We start from the raw sequence: 24814 nt of genomic DNA, 5'->3' as shown, positions 1-24814 counted from the left end.
ACAGGGAAGCCTGGCAGTGCTGCAGTCCATGGGGTCGCAAAGAGTCAGACACAACTGAGTGACTGAACTGAACTGGGGCCAAAAAAAAAAAAAGACTAGGTGACTTCGTTGAAAGGGTTTCTAAGAGTTTCTAGGGTAGCTACAAAGAACAGGAACTTCTGGACCTTTTCAGACATGGAGAAGAAACACTCTCACTCTTACTAAACACTACCAGAGATTTTTTTTGTCCGAAAGAGTATCCCTGTTTGCACTCCCCCCGGAAGTGAACAGAAGGGCTTACTTCCCACATCTCTACCACCATGCTACTTTCTCTTTCTTAATTTGTATTGACGTGTTATTCACAAGCATAAAGCTTAAAGGGACAGCTCAGTGGGTTTGGGGGCATGTACACACTCTTTCCGACCCAGAGATCAAATCTGGGTCTTCTACACTTGCAGCCAGATTCTTTACCGTCTGAGCCACCAGGGAAGCCCTTCATATTTCACACACTCCCTGTAATCAACTTCTTTACCGAGATATATTAGAGGCGATTCCAACCGCTACAAGTCTCCGAGGGTCCCTTCTTTGTCCCTACCCACAGGACAACTGCCCGCCTGGTTTCTCTCATCATAGCTTTAGTTTTGGTTTTGAAACTTCATCAAAAGGGAATCAGAGTGTGGGTGTGTTTGCATCTTCCTTCTTTCCCTCAGCACCATGCCTGTGAGTTTCAACCACGTCCTTGAATATCAGTAATTCATCCTTGTTCCCATCTTTAAGTACTGGGAGAAACAGTTAAGTCTAAGCAGTAAGATGGAACAGGAAGAAGGCCAGTATGGTGGTCTCAAGCAGTTTGGCAAGCTATTTCTGTAAAGGGTTAGATAGTAAGTCTTTTCAGCTTTGCAGGATTCAGGAGGTCTCCGTTGTGTAATTTTGCTTTAAAAATGTACAGATTCTTAGCTTGTGAGTCATGCCAAAAGTCAAATTCTTTGGATAGTATTGGCCCTTGGGCTGGTTTGCAGACTTTTACTCTAAATCATTTTACCACACTGCCTGACACACAGCAAGTATTCATTTCTGAGTCGACAGGCAAATTTTCCATGGCATCTATAATTCTGAATATATTTTTATGTGTTCCTTTTCTTACTACTACCCCAAAATATTTAATCTTTTTTTATTTTTGAAAAATAATTGACATACAATAGAGCATTAAACTTAGGCGTACAACATAACCGTTTGATGTATGTATATATCGGGCTTCCCTGGTGGCTCAGATGGTAGAGAATCTGCCTGCAATGCCAGAGACCCAGGTTTGATCCCTGGGTTGGGAAGATCCCCTGGAGAAGAAAATGGCAACCCACTCCAGTATTCTTGCCTGGAGAATTCCATGGACAGAGGAGCCTGGTGGGCTACAGGTCACGGGGTCACAAAAAGTTGGACACGACTGAGTGGCTAACACACACAATATATTAACAATATATCCGTGAAAGGACCACAATATGTCTAGGTAACATCTATCACCTCACATAGTTAAACATTTTTCTTTTCTTATGATGAGAACTTTAAGACCTACTCTCAGCAACATTCAAATACACAATGCAGTATTGTTTTATTAATGTAACTTTATTTTTGGCTGCACTGGGTCTCCTTTGCTGCTCAGGCTTTTCTCTATTTGTGCTGAGCAGGGGCTACCCTGTAGTTGCAGCACGTGGGCTTCTCATTGCAGTGGCTTCTCTTGTTGCAGAGCATGGGCTCTAGGGTGTCTGGGCTTCAGTAGGTGCAATTCGAGGGCTCCAGAGCTCAGGCTCAGTAGTTGTGGCATGTGGACTTAGTTGCTCCTCGGCACGTGGGATCTTCCTGGATCAGGGATCAAACCCATGTCTCCTGCGTTGGCAGGCAGATTCTTTACCACTGAGTCACCAGGGGAGCCCCTGATGTGAATCATTTTTAAGTCTTTATTGAATTTGTTACAACATTGCTTCTGTTTTATGTTTTGGTGTTTTTTTGGCCACAAGGCATGTGGGATCTTAGCTCCTCAACCAGGGATCGAACCTGCACCTCCTGCATTGCAAGATGAAGATCTTTAACATGGACCACTAGGGAGGTCCTGACCTTAGGATCTTTAAGTACACCACTCCACAGAATCTTTGCACAGAACTGCACTGAGCTGGTTATCAATGAAACCGAGGGCTAGAGAGGCAAAAGACCCCACCCAGGGTCACACAGCAGGGACCAAGGAGCTGGCCAGTGGACCCACGTCCTATCACCAAGCTGGAGTCCAGCATGGCCAGGCCAGCACAGGACGCCGAGCCCTTGAGAGCATGTCGTAAATAAAATGAGCACAGTCTCGCCATCACCAACATGGTTGACAGTAGGCGGACCCTTCCCCACTGTGTGCTCCATCTATAAAGCTCAATACCAAGGGCTTCCCTGGCAGTCCAGTAGTCAAGATTTCACACTCCCAATGCAGGGTGCCTGAGTTCGACCCCCGGCAGGGGAACTAAGACCCCACATGCCACATGGCACAACCTAAAAAGATAATTTAAATGAAATAAAATACAGCACAAGACCAAAAAGGTTTGTACGTGAAGTGTACGGAATGGCCCTGGGCCAAAGTGGGTGGAGAATTTGGTTGCTGTGTTTTCTCTGTAAGCAAATATTAGCACAGCAGTGGGAACACGGCCAGTCCCAGAAATGGATAGAAATTTTGGAAACCCCAAACTGGCAACCTTGAATTCCTCAAAGCCAGGACAAGTTCCCTGAGTCTACTGTAATAAATGGCCACAAACACAGCGGCTGGAAACCGCACACATTATCATCTGACAGTTCTAGAGGTCAGAAGTCTGGAGTCTTTTATATATATATAATTTATATGTATATGTATGTGTGTGTGTGTGTGTGTGTTAGTTGCTCAGTTGTGTCTGACTCTTTACGACCCCAGGGACTGTAGTCTGCCAGGCTCCTCTGTCCATGAGATTCTTCAGGCAAGAACACTGGAGAGGGTTGCCGTTCCATTCTCCAGGGGATCTTCCAGACCTAGGGATCAAACCTGTGTCCCCTGCATTGGCAGGTGGATTCTTTACCACCTGACCCACCAAGGAAGCCTGATAATAACGGTATCATTCTCTAAAAACATACTGATACATCTCCAGTCAATAATGTTCAGGTGAAAAAAGACATATTAATATGTCTGGTAAGTAATGTGTTAATTGAACCCCATTTGTAAAGTCTCCTTTGCCATGTGAGAAATCAGGTCATCAGCATCTTTCAGGGGTCACAAAGTTCCCCGACATGCCTGGGAAGGCCCAGTACAGGAAAAGCGGTGGGCTTCTCCCTTCCTCTGGCTGCCTGGGACGTGACAACGGGGGCAAGACTCTGGCAGGTGAGTGGGGGGAAGATGAAAGACCCCCACAGCCCAAGAAGGCCATACAGAGACTCCAGAGTTGTTCAGCTGCTGAAAAATAAAAAAACCACATACACACATATACACATATATATGAGGCCTGGACTTTGCAGGTAAAATTTATTAAGGCAACACTGAAGCCTCCCGCACCCAGGGCTCGCTGGGCAGGCCTGAGCCCCCTCCTGCTCCAGACTGAGTGTCAGCTGCCCTGGCCCCACCTCACCCATAAGAGGCTCACCTCCCAGAGGTCCAAATCCACTAGCTTCAGGCTGATATCCAGGGGCCTCAATGTAGAAAAAGGGTGTGGGATGTAAGAACTATATTCCTGGTTTTTAAGGAAGAAAAAAAATTTGGAACCCTCTAGAAAAAAAATTTTTTTTTCCCTAGAACTCTTGTCCTAATGACGGATGTGATGCTCAGGACACGCTTCCTCCAAGCATGGAGAGGATGAGGGACAGGTCAGATTTGAGAACCTCAGCTTCCTGAGGTGCGTTCCCAGTGAGGGGTCCCCTGTCACTCGCCAGCCCCTCTGAGAAGGCCAGAGCCCTCTGAGCCCTCCTCCAGCCTCTCCTATTTCTTCTTTTCTGGGGCTTTCTCGACGATTCCGGGGGCGAAGGGGCCCACCAGCCACATGATGGGTGTGTTCTGGGCCACATACTCCACCAAGTGGTCCAGGGCCTCTCGGGCCCTGGCCACCTGCTCACGGCTCCGTGTCAGGACGCTGCTGGAGAGATCCTGGAAGGAGTGGATGCCAGAGAAGGTGGCTTGGAGGTCCTCTACCTGCTGGCGAGCCTGTAGCGCCTGGTCCTTGATGTGGGCAGGCAGACCCTGGAGGCCGGAGCCCAGCGAGGCACAGGTGGTCTGGAGCTGCTGGGTGATGTCACGGAACATGGCGAGCGTCTGAGACTCGACCTGCTGAGAAGGGGCGGGTGGGGGCATGACATCACCCTTTGCTTTGGGGGTAATAGGACTCAAGGGGCTTCCCAGGTGGCTCAGCGGTAAGGATTCCACCTGTCAATGCAGGAGATGTGGGTTCGATCCCTGGTTCAGGAAGATCCCCTGGAGAAGGAAATGGCAACCCACTGCAGTATTCTTGCCTGAGAAAATCCCATGGACAGAGGAGCCTGGAAGGCTACAGTCCACCGGGTGACAAAGAGTCAGACACGACTTTTGACACGACTGAACCACAACAACAGGCCCCAAAGACCAGGAAAGAGGAAATGGGGGTATTCCACCCGCCTTGGGGAAAGCCTTTCCCCAGGGCATGGAGGCTCAGAATACCAGCGCTTCGAGTTTCAAACCGTGCCAGATAATTGCTGGTCAAATTAAAAAACAGACACAGAGATATTTTTAAAGAAGATACGCAGAACAATAAGCACATGAAAAGATGTTCAACCTCATCAGACACCAGGGAAGTGTGGATCAAACCCACGATGAGACACACGTCACCCACACTAGGATGATTTGGGTAAAAGACGGACATGGGGGCTTCCCTGGTGGTCCAGTGGTTAAGAATCTGCCTGCTAAAGCAGGGGACACAGGTTCGATCCCTGGTCTGGGAAGGTTCCCACGTGCCTTGGGGCAACAAAGCCCGTGCACCCCGGAGCCTGTGCTCTGCAACAAAAGAAGCCACCTCAGAAAGAGCCCTGTGCACCAAGAGAAAGAATAGCTCCCACTTGCTGCAACTAGGGAAAGTCTGTGCAACAACAAACACCCAGCACAGCCAAAAGACAAAAAAAAACTGTTTAAAAAAAAGACATATATGGGACTTCCCTGGTGGTCCAGTGGTTAAGGCTCTATGCTCCCAATGCATGGGGTCCCTGTTCCATTCCTGGTCAGGGAACTAGATCCTGAATGTTGCAACTCAAGGTCCTGAGTGCCACAACAAAGGCCTGGAACAGCCAAATAAATTTGAAAAAAAAAAAAAAGATCGAACAGGCACTGGTGAGGATGGGAAGAAATTGGAACCCTCATATACTGGAGCACAGCAGTCACTCTGGGAGACGTTCTGACAGTTCCTCAAAATGGTAAGCTGTAAGCCTAAGTGCGCACTTGACTCAGCAATTCCACCCCCTAGACTTCCGCCCGAGAGAAAAGAAAACGCATGTCTGTGCCAAGACTGGTACACAAATGCTCAAAGGGGTGTTATTCACAGCCGCCGAAAGCGGAAACAACCCAAATGCCCATCTGCTGGCAAACGGGGACACAAAATGTGGTTCATTCGCACACCGCCACATTCTTGCGCCATATGAAGGGGTGCAGCCCTGACACTTGCTGCCACGTGGATGGACCTTGAAACCAGACACAGATGGCTACATGGTGTATGATTCTATTGATAAGAAACATCCACAGGGACAAAGTACATTTGCAGTTTCCAGGGCATGGAGGAAGATAGAAATGGGCTGTTATGATACTAGGGAGACAGTCTCCTCTTGGGGTGATGGGAATGCTCTGAATTATTAATGCAGGTGATAGTCACACAACCCATGAATATACTAAAAACCAATAAATTGTACACTTTAAATGGGTCAGTTGTACAGTATGCGAATTATATCTCAAAACTTCTTTAATTCTGGTCTCATCGTACAGTATGTGGGATCTTAGTTCCCTGAACCAGGGATTGAACCGGGGCCACAGCAGTGAAAGTCCTGAGTCCTTAACACACTGGACCACCAGGGAATTCCCTCAAAACTCTTTTAAAGTACAAGATACTGAATTTTACACCTCAATAAATTCGTTTTTGAAAAAGTGTTTTGTTTTTTTTTTTTTAAATGAGAAGGTCTGGAAGAACTTTTGAGGCCGAAGCTGTAAGCAGTGGGGGAGACCATGGTTGAGATAAGAGTCCTCGAAAATTCCTGAGTCTGGGGAGGAAATCAAAGCAGGTAGGGACCCTAGACTGTCCTGAGCCTGGTCAGCTGAGGACTCTGGCTTTAAACCTGGCCAGGAGGTGCTGCCAGGATCAATATCTATTTTCTCTTCAGCAGTTGGGGGGTTGGGGAAGATGGTTTTAAGTGGTTAGGGTCTGAATGCGCAACAGTTTTACAGAGATACTCACAATATCTTTAGAAATATCATTTTTTAAACACTGTGTGCCTTATGTGTCAATGTGTGTGTGTGTATGTAAAGTAACTCTTATACCAGGAAACTCATGCTTTTAAGTGAAAAATTCAGTGATTTTTTTTTTTTATAGTACATTCACCAGGTAGTGCAACCAGCCCTTCTATCTAATTTCAGAACATTCCATCAGCCCAAAAGAAACTCCAAAAAAAAGGGGGGGGATTCCTTAGCGGTCCAATGGTTAGGACTCTGAGCTGTCACTGCCAGGGGCACAGGTTTGATCCCTGGTCAGGGAACTAAGATCTCATAAGCCTCCTGGCTTAACCAAAAAATTAAAAAAAAAAAAAAAAACACAGAAAGAAAAAGAAACTCCATCCCTACTTACCCCTCTCCCAGCTCCCAACAACCACTCATCCACTCTCTGTGTCAACAGATCGGCCTGTTCTGGACGTTTCCCATCAATGAAGCCCCACCCTGTGTGTCCTTCTGTGTCTGCATCTCTCAGCATCGTGTTCTCAGTGTGCGCCCACATGGTAGTGAGTGTCAGGCTCCCCTCCTTTCGCAGCCGAGTGATGTTCCCGTGTGTGGAAGGACCACATGTTGTGATGCGTCACCTGCTGGTGGACATCTGGGCTGTTCCCCTTTGTGAATGTTGTGACTCAAACACTGCTATAAACACGTATGTTCATTTCACCTCAATGACCCTGCAGATGGTCCTGCACCCCATTCACAGATGGGGAAATTGAGGCCCAGCGAGGTTAGGCTGAGAACCTACAGTGCTAGGATATCAAAAGAGTCCCTAACACAGAGAGGCTATGGTTCAGAATGAGGCACGAGGATTGTTTAAGGCAGCAACTCAGTGAAAGCATGGATGAGTGACACCTGCTGCTGCTGCTAAGTAGCTTCAGTCGTGTCCGACTCTGTGCGACCCCATAGACAGCAGCCCACCAGGCTCCCCTGTCCCTGGGATTCTCCAGGCAAGAACACTGGAGTGGGGTGCCATCGCCTTCTCCATGAGTGACAGCACAGGTGGCAAAGTCAGGGCTCATTCAAGAGACCAGCGCTTGCCATAGACTGGAGGGGCCAGAGCGTGTTAGTGAGGAGCTGTCGTGAGGAGCCTGGTGGGTAAATATGAGGGATGTCATGGGACCCTGGGATGGGGGAGAGGAGTCAGTCGCTCGGTCGTGTCTGACTCTGTGACCCTATGGACTGTAGTTGGCCAAGCGCCTCTGTTCATGGGATTTTCCAGGCAAAAATACTGGAGTGGATTGCCATTTCCTCTTCCTGGGGATCTTCCCGACCCAGGGATTGAACCAGCGTCTCCTGCACCTCCTGCATTGGCAGGTAGATTCTTTTATCACTGAGTTACCTGGGAAGCCCGAGGAGTCAGGACTCAAGAAAATGGAGCATGGCTTAGAATTCAGCAGGTAGAGACCCATCCCAATCAAGTGCCCTGTGGTTCAGAAGCAATATGCGCACCCAAGAGTAGAAATCCAGGCAGGCATCCTGGAGGAGTTGTCATCAGGTCCTGAAGGCAGTTAATGGGAAGAGAGGCTGGGGAAAGCGTGTGGAGAGGCAAGCCAGGGCCCCAAGCACCCAGTGCCACCCCCGGTGGGTACCTCTGGCTTGGCCGCGTTCTCCTCCGGGCCCTGCAGCCGCTTCTGGTTCCAGCCAAGCCACATCTGGTGTAGTTTCTCCTGACCCTCCACCAGCTTCTGATCGACGCCCTGCTTGATGGTTTCCATCTGGGGCAGAGGGAGATAGATGGTGGCTGCCTCAGGGCTTGAATGAAGCTGGCAGAGCCCCTGGGGGTCCACAGGAATGCTGGAAGAGGCAAGAATCCACAGGGAACCCAGGGGGTTGGAGCCCTGAACCCTAGGACCTTAGGCTATGACTTCATTTGAAGACAGGTCTTCAAAGAAGTGATTAAGCTAAAATGAGATCATTAGCGTGGACGTAAAAGATGCTTGCTCCTTCGAAGAAAGGCTATGACAAATCTAAACAGCATATTAAAAAGCAGAGACATCTCTTTGCCAACAAAGGTCTATATAGTCAAAGCTATGGTTTTTCCAGTAGTCATGTATAGATGTGAGAGTTGGACCATAAAAAAGCCTGAGTGCTGAAGAACTGATGCCTTCAAAATGTGTTGCAGAAGACTCTTGAGAGTCCCTTGGGCTGCAAGGAGATCAAACCAGTCAATCTTAAACGAAATCAACCCTGAATATTCATTGGAAGGACTGATGCTGATGCTGAAGCTCCAATACTTTGGCCACCTGATTGAAGAGCCGACTCAATGGAAAAGACCTCGACGCTGGGAAAGGTTGAGGTCACAGAACATGAGATGGTTGCATAGCATCATCGACTCAATGGACATGAATCTGAGCAAACACTGGGAGATAGTGAAGGACAGGGAAGCCTGGTGTGCTAGAGTCCATGGGGTTACAAAGAGTCGGACATGACTTAGCAACTGAACGACGACAACGTTTTTGTATGACTGGTGTCCTTAAATGAAAAGGGGCTGTCAGGTGGACTTCCCTGGTGGCGCAGTGATTAAGACTCTGAGGCTCCACTGCGGCGCGCACAGGTTCAATTGCTGGTCGGGGAGGGAACTAAGCTTCTGTATGACGCACAGCGTGGCCAAAAAGAAAATAAACGAATGAAATGTTTTTAAAAGGGGGATGTTAGGACACAGACCCATGGTGGGATGACCAGGTGAGGACACAGGGAGAAGACAGCATCCACACACCAAGGAGCGAGGCCTCAGAAAGAACCAACCCTGCTGACATCTGGATCTTGAACTCTCAGCCCCTAGAACTGTGAGGCAATGAATGTGTGTTGTTTAAGCTGCCCAGTTTGGGGTACTTGTTACAGCAGCCCCAGCAAACTCAACCAGGACTGCAACCGCATGAGCCGGCCCAAGCAGATACGCAGAATGGGGAGGAGTAAACCAGCAGGCTTGGGGCGGGCTCACTGGTGCATATGCTGCTTGCCACTGCCCTCGCCACCAAACCGTCTCACCATGGACCTCACCAGGATAAGCGTCTGTGACAGCTGGTGCAGGGCCTCCTGTGCCCTCTGCCTGGTGTTCTGCAGTTTGCCCAGAGAGTGTTCGTAGGCCCGCTGGCGCAGCCTCTCCGACAGGGAGCCCAGACGCACGAAGTAGCTCTGCTCCTGGCGCTGCTGGGCCACCGAGGCGATGTCGAAGCCCTCAAGGGATGTGGCGAGGCGGGCTGCGGTGGGGAGGCAGGAGAAGCGTGGTGAAGGCAGAGTTTATGCCCCGGTCTGCAAGTGTAAAAGGATCTCCCTGCCTTGGCTTTTACCTCATCTGTGAAATGGGTAGGATGGGGGCCAAATATCCTGGGATTAAGAGGCCTTAGACTAATGTGAGGGTCTGAAAACTACGACCCTTGGACTGTATCTGTCCTGCCTCCAGTTTTATATGATCCAACCCGTGAATACAATTGTTCATGTTCATTATACGCTGTCTACAGCAGCTTTCAAACTATAGTGGCAGAGTATGTGGCCTCTTAGCCTGCAGAGATTAAAATATTGTCTGGGAATTCCTGGTTGGTCCAGTGGCTAAGACTCTGTGCCCAGTGCAGGGGGCCTGGATTCGATCCCTGGTCAGGGAACTAGATCCAACATGTTGCAACCAAGAGTTTGCATGCCTCAACTAAAGATCTCGTGTGCTGCAACTAAGACCCCGTACAACCAAATAAATATTTTAAAAAATACGTTCATTATCTGATCCTTTACAAAAAGAGTTGGCCAATGCTGCCTGTACAGGTCCTAGCATATATTAATAGTGGTCAATCTTTTACAAGGTTCTAGGCACTCTGCATGCTTTCTGTTATGTCTTTTTTTTTCTGGCCATGCTGTGTGGCATTCAGGAATCTTAGTTCCCCGACCAGGAATCAAACCCGTGCCCCCTACACTGGGAGCCCGGATTATTAACTACTGGACCACCAGGCAAATTCCTCACATGTATTCTTATTAGATCTTAACAGTTCTAAAAAAAAAAATCTTAACACTTCTAATAGGGAAGCGCCGTCATCCCATTTTTACAGGTGGGGAAACTGGGGCTCAGAGAGATTAATTGACTTGCCGAAGGTCACACAGCTGGGGCTCCACAAGTCAAGATCTGACGCCAGGCCCCATGTTCTTAACCACGATACTTGACTCTCCATGAGAAGTCTGAGCCACAAGAGAACCATCTTCACAGCAGTTAAGGAAAAGTTAGGACTGTCTAGTCCAGAAAATACTCGTAAAGTTACAAGGTAACAGGATGGAAATCCATCTGTCTTGATAGTTTGATCCTATCTTATTCTGCTCCCTGTAGACTTTAATATAGTAGCTCTTAAAGTTTGAGTTTTGTAAGTAACCTTATCTGGATTTGAAATGCCCTATAGCAGGGTCTGCAAATACAGCCCCTGGGCTGAATGCCACCTACTTTCGTCAACAAAATTTTTTTGACATGTAGTCACACCCATTCATTTACCTACTGACTACACTTCTGTGCTACAATGCAGAGTTGCATAGTTGGAACAGAGGGTGTATGGCCCAAAAAAGCCCAAATTATTTACCACCTGGCCTGTCAAGAAAATGTGGTCCCCTGAAAAAAAGTTGTACTTAAAAAAAAAAAGGAACCCCCCTGGTGGTCCAGTGGTCCAGACTCCAAGCTCCCAATGCAGGGAGCCCAGGTTCAATCCCTGGTCAGGGAACTGGATCCCACATACCACAACCGAGAGTTCACCTGCTGCAACTAAAGATCCTGCCTGCCACGACAAAAACTGAAGGTGTGTTCTGCATTCTGCAACTAAGACCCAGAGCAGCCGAATAAAATAAATAAACAAATCATTTTTTAAAAAGTAAATAAAAGTAAAAACTAAATGAGAAAGACAACTAACAAGGACCTACTCTATAGCAAAGGGAACTATACTCAATATCCTGTAATATATTCTTTTCCTCTAATGGAAAAGAATCTAAAAAAGAATATATTCATATACGTATGTAAAATGGAATTACTTTGCTGTATACTTGAAACTACCACAACATTGTAAATCAACTATATTTCAATAAAATTTTTTAAACTTCCCAAAAAAGGATTATACAATGTATAAAACAAATGACTGAACAAAAGTACTAAACACCCGGGACATTTAAAAGCAACAAAAGCAAAAGTCAGCATCTTGGGAAAAACAAACCTGCCCCATTCTCCTGACCAAAGGCAAGTCTGCAAAGACCAAATCCAAACCAACAACATTCTGAACCCAGGCTACTGGTCACAGCTTCTCCATGGCCCTCTGGGAACCCTGCAGCTCTGCCCCCGGAAGTGAAAGCAGCTTCGTTATTTAGGCCAAGGCTGTCTGACAACTGACTCATTGGAAAAGACCAATGAGAAATGACTCATTGGAAAAGACCTGATGTGGGGAAAGATTGAGGGCAGGCGAAGGGGACAACAGAGGATGAGATGGTTGGATAGTATCACCAACTTGATGGACATGAGTTTGAGCAAGCTCTAGGAGTTGGCGACAGACAGGGAAGCCTGGTGTGCTGCAGGCCACGGGGTCACAGAGGGTCAGACACGACTGAGCAACTGAACTGAACTGAACTGTCTGGTAGAGTCCAGGCATGTGGGAGCAAGCCGGCAGGGCCCCTGGAGGGGGCAGGTGCCCTTGGCAAAGGGGAGACCCAGGAGATGGGGGGAGCAGGGCTGTTCTGGCAGAAGCCCATGAGTAGCGTCCCAGCTATAACATGGCACCTTAACTCACAGACCCCCCAGCACCTGAAGCCCCTCTCGGCACAATGATTTCATCCTTAGTTGCTGTTGTTTATTCACGAAGTCGTGTCCGACTCCTTGTGATCCCCTGGACTGTAGCCCGCCAGGTTCCTTTGTCCATGGGATTCCCCAGGCCAGATTAGTGGAGCTGGTTGCCGTTCCTTCCTCCAAGGGATCTTCCCCACCCACGGATCCAACCACGTCTCCTGCATTGGCAGGCGAACTCTTTACCACTGAGCCACCAGGGAAGCTGTTCATCCTTAGCAGATGGACACAAAAGAAAGAAAATCAAAGCTGGTCAGATAGATCTGTTCTCTGAAGTGGCTCCCAGGCCTGGCTCACAACCTGCCTCCCTGCAAACTCTGCATCTTCCCCTGCCTTCTGCTGACCAAGACTCACAGCTGCATCTTACTCTGTCTGAGCACTAGGAGGGGCCAGCAGGCACTGCACTTGGTGTGCAAGATGGACGACATCAGCCGGATCCCTTCCTTCAAGAGATGCAGGGTAAAGTTTTGAAAACTCAAAGGCCAAGTGACATGAGACCCTCAACCCAGGAGCTGCAGGGCCTGAGATCATTGGCCCTGCTCCCCCTGGATGGAGCGTGGTGTCTGGGTACACGTGGCCCTCGGGGACCCTTGTTGCCATGGGCACTAGTGTGTGCAATACTGGTACGGCTGGAAGTTCCCATCACGGTGTGCAAAGGATGGCTGTGCCTCGAACGCAGGGCCAAGGCCAACTCCACGAGCCATAGGTATATGAAACCACGAGTAGGACTGGCCACTTTGTCTCACCTCTTTCACCCCGGGTCTATTCCTGCCACCATCTGGTCCAGCCCCATCACAGCTCACCTAGACCAGCAGGGTCACCTGAACCTGTCTCCTTCGCTTCCCACCCCCGGTGTCTTTCCCACAGTAGCCACCAGAGGGCGCCTGTGAACACTGAGTCAGGCCCCACCCCCTCTGCTCACAGTCTTCCAGGGTTCCCATTTCCCTAGGGGTAAAAGACCAAGTCCTCCCATGGCTCACAAGGCCCTTCACAATCTGCTCCGGTACCCTTGCTGCCCTTCCCTCTTCCCTCTCTCTCCCAGGCTCACTCTGCTCCAGCCACACATGCCGCCTCCCTGCTCCTCCCACACACATCAGGCACCACGCTGTCCCCTGGTCTCTCTGCTCAGACATCAGCACAGCTTCATATACCTCAGGGCAAGGTCACCTACTCAGAAACATCTCCTTTAATCTCATTGCTATACCCTTAAGGCTCCATGAGGGCAGAACTTTGTTCACTGACATATCCCTAGAACCTGGAAGCAGGTTTGGCATATAACCGGTGCTCAGGGTTTGAACAGATAGATGCCTGGGTATGGGTGGAATGATAGAGAAGAGTTTCAGTGATTTTATTCGGGGACTTGAGCACCTGCTGGGCACCAGACAGGGGACACAGCTTCTGCTTTGTGGAACTGATGACTAGAGAAAAATTAGAGCCAAGAAGGGGGAGGTTTCAGGACACAATATGAACAAGGAATGGTGTGATTTTAGAGGTCTTATGAGGGGTGCAGGGGGTGTGTGGCATGTGAGCACAAAGCTGGAGGTGGAAGGGAACGAGCCATCTAGATGTCATGTAAGGGTTCCTGGTAGAAGAAAAGGCCAGTGCAAAGGCCCCGGTGTGGGAACATGGTCAAGGATGGGCAAGGAGGCCAGTGAGCCTGGAGCAGAATGAATGAGGGCAGGTGGGTAAGTACAAGGGAGCTTCCAGGAGGATTGAGGCTGTTACCCACAGGGAGATGGGAGCCCTGGAGGGCTGCGGGGAGAGGAGGGGCCTGACTTGAGTGCTCACAGGCGCCCTCTGGCGGCTGCTTCAGGGAGGACAGATACCATGCACCAGGGCAGAGGAACCAAGCTGACTGAGGTGGGCTAAGACAGATGGGGAGAAGCGGCAGGGACCAGATGACAGCCTGTGAGGGACAGACTCCAGGTGGCTGGGAGGGACCCATATCAGATGGTCTGGGGAGGGGCCCCAGAGTCAAGGCCTGCACTCACCGAGCTCAGCGTCCGTCATGGGCAGGTGGTTGTCTACCCACTCCTCCGACTTGCCCAGCACTGTGTCCACCCCGCTCAGCACCATCTGGCCGACACGGGAGCCCACAACTGAGTGGACACCGCTGGTCACCATGGACTTGGTCAAGTCTACGCCGCTCTGCACAGCACCCCGGGTGACGTCCACTGCCTCGGTGACTCGGGAGGCCACAGTGTCCTTGGCACTGGACACTGTGCTGGACACAGCCTGTCGGGCCCCTGACACCTTGGACGACACAAGCTCCTTGGTGTCTGCCAGGACCTACAAGAAGGACCAGCGTCAGCATCTCCATCCTCCCTTTGTACCTGGGTGCCCCGACCCCTGTGCCCCAACCTCTACAAGGGGTGGGCTGAAGGGAGGAGCTCCAGCTCCCGGGTGACCCTGAAGGGTGAGAGCAGTTAAGATCACATGCTCTGGGGCTGGATGGCCCAGTTAGAGTCCTTGGCTTGATATATCCTAGCTGTGTATCCTCAGGCAAATCACTCGACCTCTCTGGGCCTCCACTTCTTCCCATGGTGTTATGGGCTAAAGGGTACTGAAGCCCCCAGGACTTCAAAATGTGACCGTATTTAGTGATGAGAACTTTAAGGTAGTAATTAAGGTAAAATGAGGCCATTATAGTGGATCCTAATCCAGTCTGTCTACATGCCTTGGGGCCAGAAAACCAAATCATAAAATAGAAGCAATACTAACAAATTCAATAAAAACTTTAAAGATGGTCCACATAAAAAAATCCAAAGAAAGTAGATTAAATAAAAATAACATTTTAAATAATTAAAATTAGTAACTGAGTTCCTTAGTCATACTGGCCACCTTCTAAGGGCCCAACACCCACATATGGTTGTTGGTTTCCACACTGGATGGTGCCGAGAAAGAACATGTGCCGAGAAAGTTCAGAGACCGGGCAGCCTGGTCCAGAGAAGGAACGGCACGTGCAAAGGTCCTGAGGCAGCTCTGAGATGGATGTGTTCACTGTCTCTGCTTTCCCCTGCCTCCCCAAGATGAAAGTTCCACGAAGGCAAGGGCTCTGTATCCATCACCCTGTCCCGTACATGTGGGCACTAATGTGACTGAACTGGAGGACGGAGGCCAGCACGGACAGAATGGAGCAACTGAGGTGGGCGTAGAGGGTCGGGAGGCAGTGGAGTCAGATCAGGTGGGACCACCAGAAACACTCTGGCTTTTTCTCTAGACAAGGTGGAAGACCCTAGGGGGCTTTGGGCATATCTGGCTGGTGTTCAGAATGTTCCTCCAGCTGCTCAATGGAGAGAGGGTGGGAGAATAAATGCGGTCACATTTGTCTGCTATGGGTTAAGCTGAGACCACAGACCCCATACCCAGCTAGGCCCCCAGTCTTAGTGGAGCATCCTCCCCACCCCACCCCTCATGGAGGGGGTTAGTCACCTTCTCCGGCGGCTGCTGCAGGATGGGCAGATTCTCCTCCAGTTTGTCCAGCCCCCTGTGGGCGTATTCACTGGCCGAGGTGACTGTGGGGGTGGGCGTGGGGTGGGGGCAATAGACAGCTGATGGTTACTGTGCATGTACATCCCTCAGGGGCTCTGGGAGGGTCCACAGACACCACCCCGCCTCCCCCACCCGGAAATAGGCCAGAGTGGACGGTCCATGGGCTCCCATGCTTCACTCACGCTGGGGTTCCAGCTTAGACAGGATGGGCTGGGCCCCACTGACTGCGGCAGCCGTGAGGGTCTTCACCCCCTTCTCGGCCGCGTCGCAGACAGTCTTGACGTGGGGGTAGCTCTCCTTGGTGGACGTGTAGGCGGCGGTCACCATGTTGCAGGTGGAGCTGATGAGGGGCATGCCGGCCACGCGGTCCACCACACTGGGCTATGGGCAGGGAGGCTCAGGCCGGGGACGTGGCTTGCCTCCCCTCCCTCTGCACTCACTCGGTTGCACAAGCCAGGCACTCCCTGGTTCCGCCAGGCGCTTCCTCTATCTTGGCCCAGCACCCCACTTGTCTGAACATGACCTTGACACCCATGGTGTGCCAGGCAGTGACGAGACATGAGAATCCACTGTCCTGGAGCTCAGGTCTAAAACTGATGTCAGTGAACTATGCCCCCCGTCCCACCCCCAGGGCCAGCCCACTACTTGCTTTTCCTCTTGCCTTTTTTTTTCCTAACAGCATTATTGAAATCTGGTTCATACGTCATAGAATTTCACCATTTTGAAATGCACAATTCAGAGGGTTTAGTGCATTTGTTCACAAGGCTGTGTAACTCTGTCTTAACTTCAGAACGTATTGATCGCTCTCAAAAGAAACTTGTTGTCATTGACTGTCACACCCTTGCCTACCAGCCCCTGGGAACCATGAATCCACTTTCTGTCTCTGTGGACTGCTGCCTGTTCAGGACACCTCACAAAAAAAATGGAATCCCACATGGCCTTTTGTGTCCGGCCTCTTACACTCAGTGTCATTGTCAAGGTTCCTCCATGTAGTAGCGCGTGCTGGTGCTTCACTCCTTTTTTTAAAAATTGTGGTCAAATACACATAAAACTTACCATTTAAATAATTACGTGCACAGCTCAGTGGCATTAAGTACACGTACATTGTTGTGCAACCGTTGCCAGCATCTGTCTCCAGATTCTCAGCTTCTTAAACTGAAACTCTGTTCCCTTTAAACACTGACTCCCCTCTCTTAGCCCCTGGCCCCACCACCTACGTGTCTCTATGGATTTGACTCCTCTAAGGAGCTCTTGTGACTGGGATCAGACAGTATCTGTCCTTCTGTGCCTGGTTTCCCTCACTGAACATACTTTCAAGTTTCGTCCACACTGCACTGCATGTCAGTGCCTCATTGTTTCATGGTATGATATTCCATGCTACCTGGTTTTTGTAAATAAAGTTTTATTGGCACATGGCTATTCCCATTCATTTACGTATTGAATGTAGCCATTCTTAACCTACAAGAGCAGAAGTGAGTAGTCAGACAGGCCTTGTGAGCCTCAGTTTCCTGACCCATAAAATGAGAAGTCATTTCTGTCCTAAAGGAGTTGCAAAGGTGACCCATGAGAAGACGCATACAGAAGACTTAAGTCTCATAGGTTCTACCTGTAGAATCTGTGCAATCGCCAGTCCCAGGATTGGGAGTACTATTCCAATTTTACAGACAGGTAAACTGAGGCAAGAAGAAGCTAAGTAAGTCATCCGAGGCCACAAAATGAGCCAATGGCAAAGCTGGAGCTTGGACTCAGGCAGTCCTCCTTCAGCGTTTGCCCAGGAGGTCTCTTCAGAAGTTAATCACAAAGTTACCACAAAATCCAGTAATGCTGCTCCTATGATTCTAGAGACAGGAAAACACATGTCCACATAAGACTTGTACATGAATGTTCTCACCAGCACTATTCACAATGGCCAAGAAATGGAAAAAAATCCAAATGTCCGTGAATTCGTGAATGGATACAGAAAATGTGGTAGAAAGCATGTTTTTAAAAATTCATAGCCTCCAAGGACTTCCCTGGTGGCTCAGTGGTAAAGAATTCACCTGCCAATGCAAGAGGTACAGGTTCCATCCCTGGGCCGGGAAGATCCCACATGCCACGGAGCAACCAAGCCTGTGCGCCACAACTGTATCGCCTGTGCTCGAGCCCGGGAGCCAAAACTATCGAGCCCTGCGTCCTAAAGCCCGTGCTCCACAAGAGAAGCCACCGTGATGAGAAGCCCCCACACTGCAATGAACAGTAGGCCCCGCTCGCCACAGCCCACACACACACACACACACACACAGCCTTCAAAGGGCTAACAGGCACAAAAGACTCTCCACATCACAAGTCGTTAGGAAAATTCAAGTCAAAACTACAATGAGATACCACCTCATACCCCACACTCACTGTGATGGCTACTATCAAGTGAACAGATACTAATAAGTGATGGTGGGAATGTGGAGAAATTGAAGCCCTTGTGTGCTATTAGCGGGAAAGAAAAATGATGCCGCCCCTACGGACAACATTATGGTGATCCTTAAGTAACTAAAAATGGAATTGCCATATGACCCAGCGGTTCCACTTCTGGGTATATAGACGAAAGCACTGAAAACAGAATCTCAAAGAGACATCTGTATACCCATGGTCAAAGAAGCTTTATTCACAACAGCTAAAACGTGGAAGCAAGCCGAGTGTCCTGTGCTCCGTGCACACAGTGGGATAGGATTCGGCCTTAAAAGGAAATTCTGATACAACACGGGGGAACCTTGAGGACATTATATTTGGTGAAATAAGCGAGACACGGAAGGACAAATACTATATGGTTCCACTTATGTGGCACCTAACGTAGAAGATTCTACTTCTTTTTCGGTTGTGCCTTGTGGCATCTCAACTCCGTGACCAGGGATCCGATCCTCACCCTCTACAGTGGAAGCACAAAGTCCTGAGACCACCAGGGAAGTCCCAGAAGGTTCTACTTTTATAAACATGATTCTACTTATTTCACTTCTACAAGATGTCCACTTGGTAAATCCATCGGCAGGAAGCAGGTTAGTGGTTGTCAGGGGCTGGGGGAGAGGGGAACGGGCCTGACTATTAGTGGGTGTGGGGTTTCGATTTGGGGTGAGCAAAGAGTTCTGGAATAAGACAGTGATGATGGTTGTACACTGTGAATATACTTAATGACACTGACCTGCACACTTCAAAACAGGTAAAATAGTATATTTTTATGTTATGTGTATTTTACCGTATTTTTAAAAAGGAATGAGAAAATTAATAAGGACCTACTATATAGCACAGAGAATTCTACTCAATATTCTGTAATCACCTATGAAAATAGAATCTAAAAAACAGTAGATATACGTATAACTGACTCACCTTGCTGTATAGCAGAAATGAACATTGTATTAATAAATTATATTATTAATTGTATTAATAAATAAAAGTCAACTGATGCTGTTGTTTAGTCCTTAAGTCGTGTCTGATTCTTTTGTGATCCCATGGACTGTAGCCCATCAGGCTCCTCTGTCCATAGCATTCTCCAGGCAAGAATACTGGAGTGGGTTGTCATTTCCTTCTCAAGGGGATCTTCCCAACCTAGGGATCAAACCCTCATCTCTTGCATCCTGCATTGGCAGGAGGGTACTTTACACAGAGCCACCAGGGAAGTCAAAATACTCCAATGAAAATTCATTTTTAAAAAAGTAAGGGGACAGAGCACCAACAGATGCTATCAGTACAGCACAGAGAGGGACCTCAAACAGATAACGCTCAGTAAGCGAAGCGAGATACAAAAGGGTATTGTAGCGTGTGTCTCCATTTATATGAAATGTCCAAAACAGGCAAATCAGTAGAGACAGAACCTAGATAAGGGGTTCCCAGGAAAGAGAAATGAGGAGTGACTGCTGGTGGGTACAGGGTCTCTTTTGGGGGGAGATGAAAAATGTCCAGTGTGGTGGTGATGGCTGCATATGGGTAGTTTACTAAAAATCATTGAGTAGTACTCTTCTTAAGGGTAAACTTTTTAAAAATGCTTCATCATCTTTTTTTTTTTTTTTTGGCCTTGTTATGCGGCATGTGAGATCTTGGTTCCCCCACCAGGGATTGAACCTATGCCCCCTGCAGTGGGCATGCAGAGTCTTAACCACTGGACTGCCAGGGAAGTCCTCATAAGGATGAATTTTATGGTACATGTGTGCGCATGTGTTAGTCGCTGAGTCGTGTCTGACTCTTTGCGACCCCATGAACTGTAGCCCTTCAGGCTCCTCCGTCCATGGAATTCTCCGGGCAAGAACACTGGAGTGGGCTGCCATTTCCTTCTCCAGTTACGGTATGTGAATGATACCTCTACCCTGGTGGCTAAGATGGTAAAGCGTCTGCCTACAATGCAGGAGACCTGGGTTCAATCCCTGGGTCGGGAAGATCTCCTGGAGAAGGAAACAGCACCCCACTCCAGTATTCTTGCCTGGAAAACCCCAAGGATGGAGGAGCCTGACGGGCTACAGTCCATGGGGTCGCCAAGAGTCGGACACGACTGAGCGACTTCACTTTCACTTTCTATTTTAAAACAATTGTTTATTAAAAGGGACTTTGGGGAACTCCCTGGCAGTTCAGTGGTTAGGACGCCTAGCGTTCACTGCTGAGGGCTCGGGTTCGATCCCCGGTTGGGGAACTAAGATCCTAAGAGTCCTGGCACGGCCAAAAAAAAAATGTAGCAAGGGGAATTTTATTTAAACTGGGAAGCAGAAGTGGAATTAGAAACTGACTTTCTTAGAAGGAGGACTCTAAGAGAACCTGCAGAGACAGGAAAGATCTGCCTGGGGGAGCCAGGCAGTTCAAACAGAGCTGCATCCCTGTTCTCCCAAGAGCCCTGGGATCCCCCAGTTCTCCCACCTTCGCCTGTTAATGGGGAACCTGCTAGGGTCTAGAACTCGACCCACTTGGAAGGGTGTCTCTCGACCCCCCTGTGCTGTGAGCAGCCTCCTGCCAAGGCTCGCATGTGGGAAGGCTCCTCCCACAGATCCCAGGCCTTTCTCACCTGCTGTACCGGTTCCTCTGCCGTCACCTGGGTGCTGGCAGTGGCTTCAGTCTCGTCAGCAGACATTTCTCAGAAGCACGCACTGTGAGCAGAAGGACTAGTCAGGGTACAGCTGGCTCCTCGCTTCCCTCCATGGGCAAGTCCGAGTTCACACCTGCCCTCAGGGCTCCCCCACCCCCCCATTTCCTAGAACTCTGCCTCTAGATCAATTACATGCACTTGTGAGCCTGTTCAAAATGGTGCTGATTCATCAGGTCAGAAGTCTGCATTTCCAACAAGCTCCCAGCTGCTGCTCAAGCAGCTGGTCTTGGGGCCACAGCTTAAAGGGCGAGGTCTGCGCACAGCCCTCCAAGGGCTCACCTGTATCAGCTGTTTAGTCACTCAGTTGTGTCCAACTCTTTGTGACCCTGTGGACTGTTGCCCACCAGGCTCCTCTGTCCGCGGGATTTCCCAGGCAAGAATACTGGAGTGGGTTGCCATTTCCTTCTCCAGGGGATCTTCCCCACCCAGGGATCAAACCTCTAGCGCTGGCATATGGATTCTTTACTGCTGAGTCACCTGGGAAGCCCCACCTCTATCAATATTATGGTGCAAAACCCCTGGAGTTGCAAGTTGTCAGTTACTACTGGGTTTCAAGACACCTTCCCTTTGACCCAGAAACCTCACTGCGGGGACAGTCCCATACTGGTACTGCCACGTGGACAGAGACGTGTGTACCTGTGTTGCTAAAAAGAAGGGCAATAAAGATAGATAACAATGGTAGCCCAGGGCAGTGGCTGAAGACTGTAAAACTTACACATAATTGACACAGCCCACGTCTGGGAAGATGCCGTGGAAAAGGGAATGGCTACCCTCTCTAGTATTCTTGCCTGGAGAATCCATGGACAGAGGAGCCTGGCGGGCTACAGTCCCTGGGGTCGCAAAAGAGTCAGACACTACTGAGCGACTAACACAACAAGATATTGTTAAGAGACCAAAGGTGTGAGTGGGGCTAAAGTATTTGCTTATAAATCTTTAAAGAGACACAGGAAGAAAGATCGTGTAGCTGGGGCAAGCCTCTGACTTGTGAGCCAAGTAGATAATATTATCTGTTCAAAAAAAAATTAACGTTAAAAGAAAAAAGCTAGAAAGAACATGCCTGGCCCCAGTGCATGTCCCTCATGTCAGTCTCAGGGATGTGGGGAAATCAAAAGAGAGGTTCCCTGGGTGAATCTAATGCACACATTTGCAGGCAAGACAGCAGCAGCCACAGGTGCTCCACTTTCCTGGCCAGGTGGAAAACCTAGAGCCTCGTCAGATTACATTTCAGGAGTCCTAGCCCCACCTATGCTGGGCAAGTGGGCAAGGAGCTGATAACCTCGTAACCGATAACCTCATAACCTGATAACCTCGGTCCTCTTATCTGTAAAATGGGGCTAAACCTTCCTTAAGGCTGGTTCCCCACGTGCTTTTTTTTTTTTTGGTCATACCACACTGCATATTCCCTGACCAGGGATCAAACCTGTGACCCCCCTGCAGTGGAAACTCAGAGTCTTAACCACTGGACTGCCAGAGAAGTCTCCCCACAATGAATGACCCCCACGGTCATTCTAGAAGCCTCTGGTGAACCCCTGACCTCAAGTCTGAGCATTTTCTTCCAGATATTGTGTTTGCCATTCCCTAAGTGGAACCCAGGCTTCCCAGAATCTGGGAAGTGGTAAAGACCCTGCCTGCCAAGGCAGGAGACATAAGAGAGGAGGGTTCGAACCCTGGTTTGGGAAGATCCCCTGGAGGAGGAAATGGCAACCCACTCCAGTATTCCTGCATGGAGAATCCCATGGACAGAGGAGCCTGGCGGGCTACAGTCCATGGGGTCACGAAGAGTTGGACGTGACTGAAGTGACTTAGCGTGCACATGCAGACACACGAGTGGAACCCAGCAAACCAATGTTTTGAGAGCACCAGTTCTGGTGTCCAAACTGGGTTCTAATCCCGGCTCTGCAACTTGCTAGCTGTGGGAGCTTAGGAAGGCAACACCCCTTCTTGGAGCCTCATTTTCCACATCTATGAAATGGGGGTAACCATTCCTAGCACAGAGTCCCTGCGGATTGGAGGAGAGACTGCACGTGCTCACTCAGCTTGGGACCTGGCACGTAGCAGGCGCTCAGTAAACGGATCCATTTCACACCACTCTGTCTGCCACACAGAAACTGGTGAAACCAGCCAGGATTGAGCTTCTGCTTGGTACAAAGGTCCCCCACCCGGGAAGTGGGGTGAGGAGGCGCATCCACCCCTGGTGATCATCACCTGACTCCTGTTCTTCCCCTCCCCTTCCCCTGAGCCTGAGTTCACCTGGACAGCACACAGGTCCTCCTTCCCATCCATTTTGTCCATCCAATCCCTCTGGAACTGGTTTAACCAAGAACGGCCATTGCAGATATCACACCCCCCTCCCCCATAAGAGTCCTTGGGGGTCAGCAACCTGCCTGCAGCAGGCCTCAGCTGTGAGAGCAAGAACTGGCTGAGACTGGAGTCACGCAGCCGTCCAACTGCAGGCAGGATATGCTCAGATCCAACTTCCAGAGTTCTCCAGAGAAGGAACCCAAGCCTCGGCTCCGGTTTTACAAACGTCCCAAGGACTCAGATAAGGGGTAGGCCTTCCCACCGCCACTTTGTGCAATCCCCTGGCCACACCCACCCAGGAAAAGGAGGCGGGATTGGCCCCAGACCCTCCCAGGGTCAGCTGGGGTGCCAGAAGGAGGGCAAGGGAGGGGCCAAGTCCCCAGGCGCCAAAACCATTTGGAGAGGAAGGGGCTTTGCTAGGCAGAGGGACTGCTCCCCTGGTGGGGGTTGGGGGGGAATTTCTACGCGGAATGGGCTGCGGCTTGTCTCCAAAGTGCGTCAGCAATGCAGGAGGATGTGGTTTGGGACGGGGGACTTAGCCCCCCGCCCCATGCTGCCACTTCTAGGGTGTTCTTTCGTGCGCCTCCCCCCCGCCAAAGTCCTAGATATTGAGAGAACAAAGTCTGAAAGTCTAAGCCTGTTCCAGAAGTTGAATTTTTCTGGGGAGGGAAGAGTGCTCAGCCCAGGCTGGAGACCCCCTCCCCAGGCCGCGGAGACGAGCAGAGTCCCCAGGAAGGCCCTCCCTGTCCCTACCTCCCTTAGGGCACCCCAGGACTCAGCGGACCCCACCCCCCCCTCAATCGGGGCCCCTCGCCTCTCACCGCGATCAGCGGGACGTCAGGGGCGCAGCTGCCACTACTTCAAAGCCAGCTCCAAAACCGTCCTGGGCCGGACCAAGACCAGCGTTTATACTTGGGGGCGGGCGCCCGGGAGTGACGGGTCGGAGGACCAATCTGGTTGGGGGCCGCCTGCCGCCAGGCCACGCCCCTCGCCTGGCTTGGGACGTTGGAGCCACAAGTGAAGTCCAGGAAAGGGCGCCCTCCCGACTGTGCAGCCAGTTGGCGACACCCGTACGACCCCAGAGCCAGCCCGGGAGAGCCCCCTCCCCGTCTGGGACCCTGGGAACTCGGCGATGGGAGATGATCCTAGGGTCCCCTGTCCTTACCCAATCGAGGCTGTGAGAACTGAGAGATCATTGCGTGAGGCCTCCTTTCGTCAGGCGCCACCACTCCATCCCGACCTCCGAACGAGGGTGATGGAGCCGGCCCCATCTAGCATTATGAGCAACTTGCCCTGACCTGTATCGTGCCACTCAATCCTCACAACACTGTGTGCCCATCTATCACCTCATCTTACAGCTGAGTACGAAGATCATGGCATCCGGTCCCATGACTTCATGGGAAATATATGGGGAAACAGTGGAAACAGTGTCAGACTTTATTTTTGGGGGCTCCAAAATCACTGCAGATGGTGACTGCAGCCATGAAATTAAAAGACGCTTACTCCTTGGAAGAAAAGTTATGACCAACCTAGATAGCATATTAAAAAGCAGAGACATTACTTTGCCAACAAAGGTCCGTCTAGTCAAGGCTATGGTTTTTCCTGTGGTCATGTATGGATGTGAGAGTTGGACTGTGAAGAAAGCTGAGCGCCGAAGAATTGATGC

General features: G+C 50.0%; 1 protein-coding gene across 6 annotated transcripts; it reads right to left on the bottom strand.

Annotated features, from left to right (window-relative positions):
• Positions 1 to 3471: 3471 nt before the first annotated feature.
• Positions 3472 to 24028, bottom strand: PLIN3 (perilipin 3). 6 transcript variants are annotated; one of them, XM_086410030.1, is made up of 9 exons: positions 23970 to 24028; positions 21563 to 21677; positions 20767 to 20848; positions 15935 to 16133; positions 15693 to 15775; positions 14252 to 14549; positions 9467 to 9666; positions 8056 to 8181; positions 3472 to 4294 (listed from the first exon to the last, which is right to left on the bottom strand). In XM_086410030.1, exons 3-9 carry the CDS (start codon positions 20830 to 20832, stop codon positions 3950 to 3952), a joined length of 1317 nt encoding a protein of 438 aa, XP_086266156.1. In that variant the 5' UTR covers positions 20833 to 20848; positions 21563 to 21677; positions 23970 to 24028; the 3' UTR covers positions 3472 to 3949. The 6 variants fall into 6 exon arrangements, with proteins under 6 accessions (XP_086266156.1, XP_086266159.1, XP_086266155.1 ...); XM_086410033.1 differs by having other exon boundaries at positions 3472 to 4291; XM_086410029.1 differs by lacking the exon at positions 21563 to 21677.
• Positions 24029 to 24814: the final 786 nt, after the last annotated feature.

Source organism: Bos grunniens, chromosome 7 (genome assembly GCF_055505025.1).
Source record: "Bos grunniens cultivar Pamir isolate PY7600 chromosome 7, Bosgru_T2T1.0, whole genome shotgun sequence".
NCBI classification, from domain to species: Eukaryota; Metazoa; Chordata; class Mammalia; order Artiodactyla; family Bovidae; genus Bos; species Bos grunniens.
Note: the sequence above shows the minus strand (reverse complement) of the source record. Positions and strands in the feature narration are given on the sequence as shown.

Bases quoted from the DNA above. Each gene is read 5' to 3' on its own strand.
- PLIN3 (XM_086410030.1), bottom strand. From the start codon at position 20,832: ATGTCTGCTGACGAGACTGAAGCCACTGCCAGCACCCAGGTGACGGCA. The intron at 9,667-14,251 runs GTGAGTGCAGGC...TCCCCACCGCAG, and splicing joins CATGACGGACGCTGAGCTCG to CCCGCCTCGCCACATCCCTT. The intron at 4,295-8,055 runs GTACCCACCGGG...GCCCCTTCTCAG, and splicing joins AGAACGCGGCCAAGCCAGAG to CAGGTCGAGTCTCAGACGCT.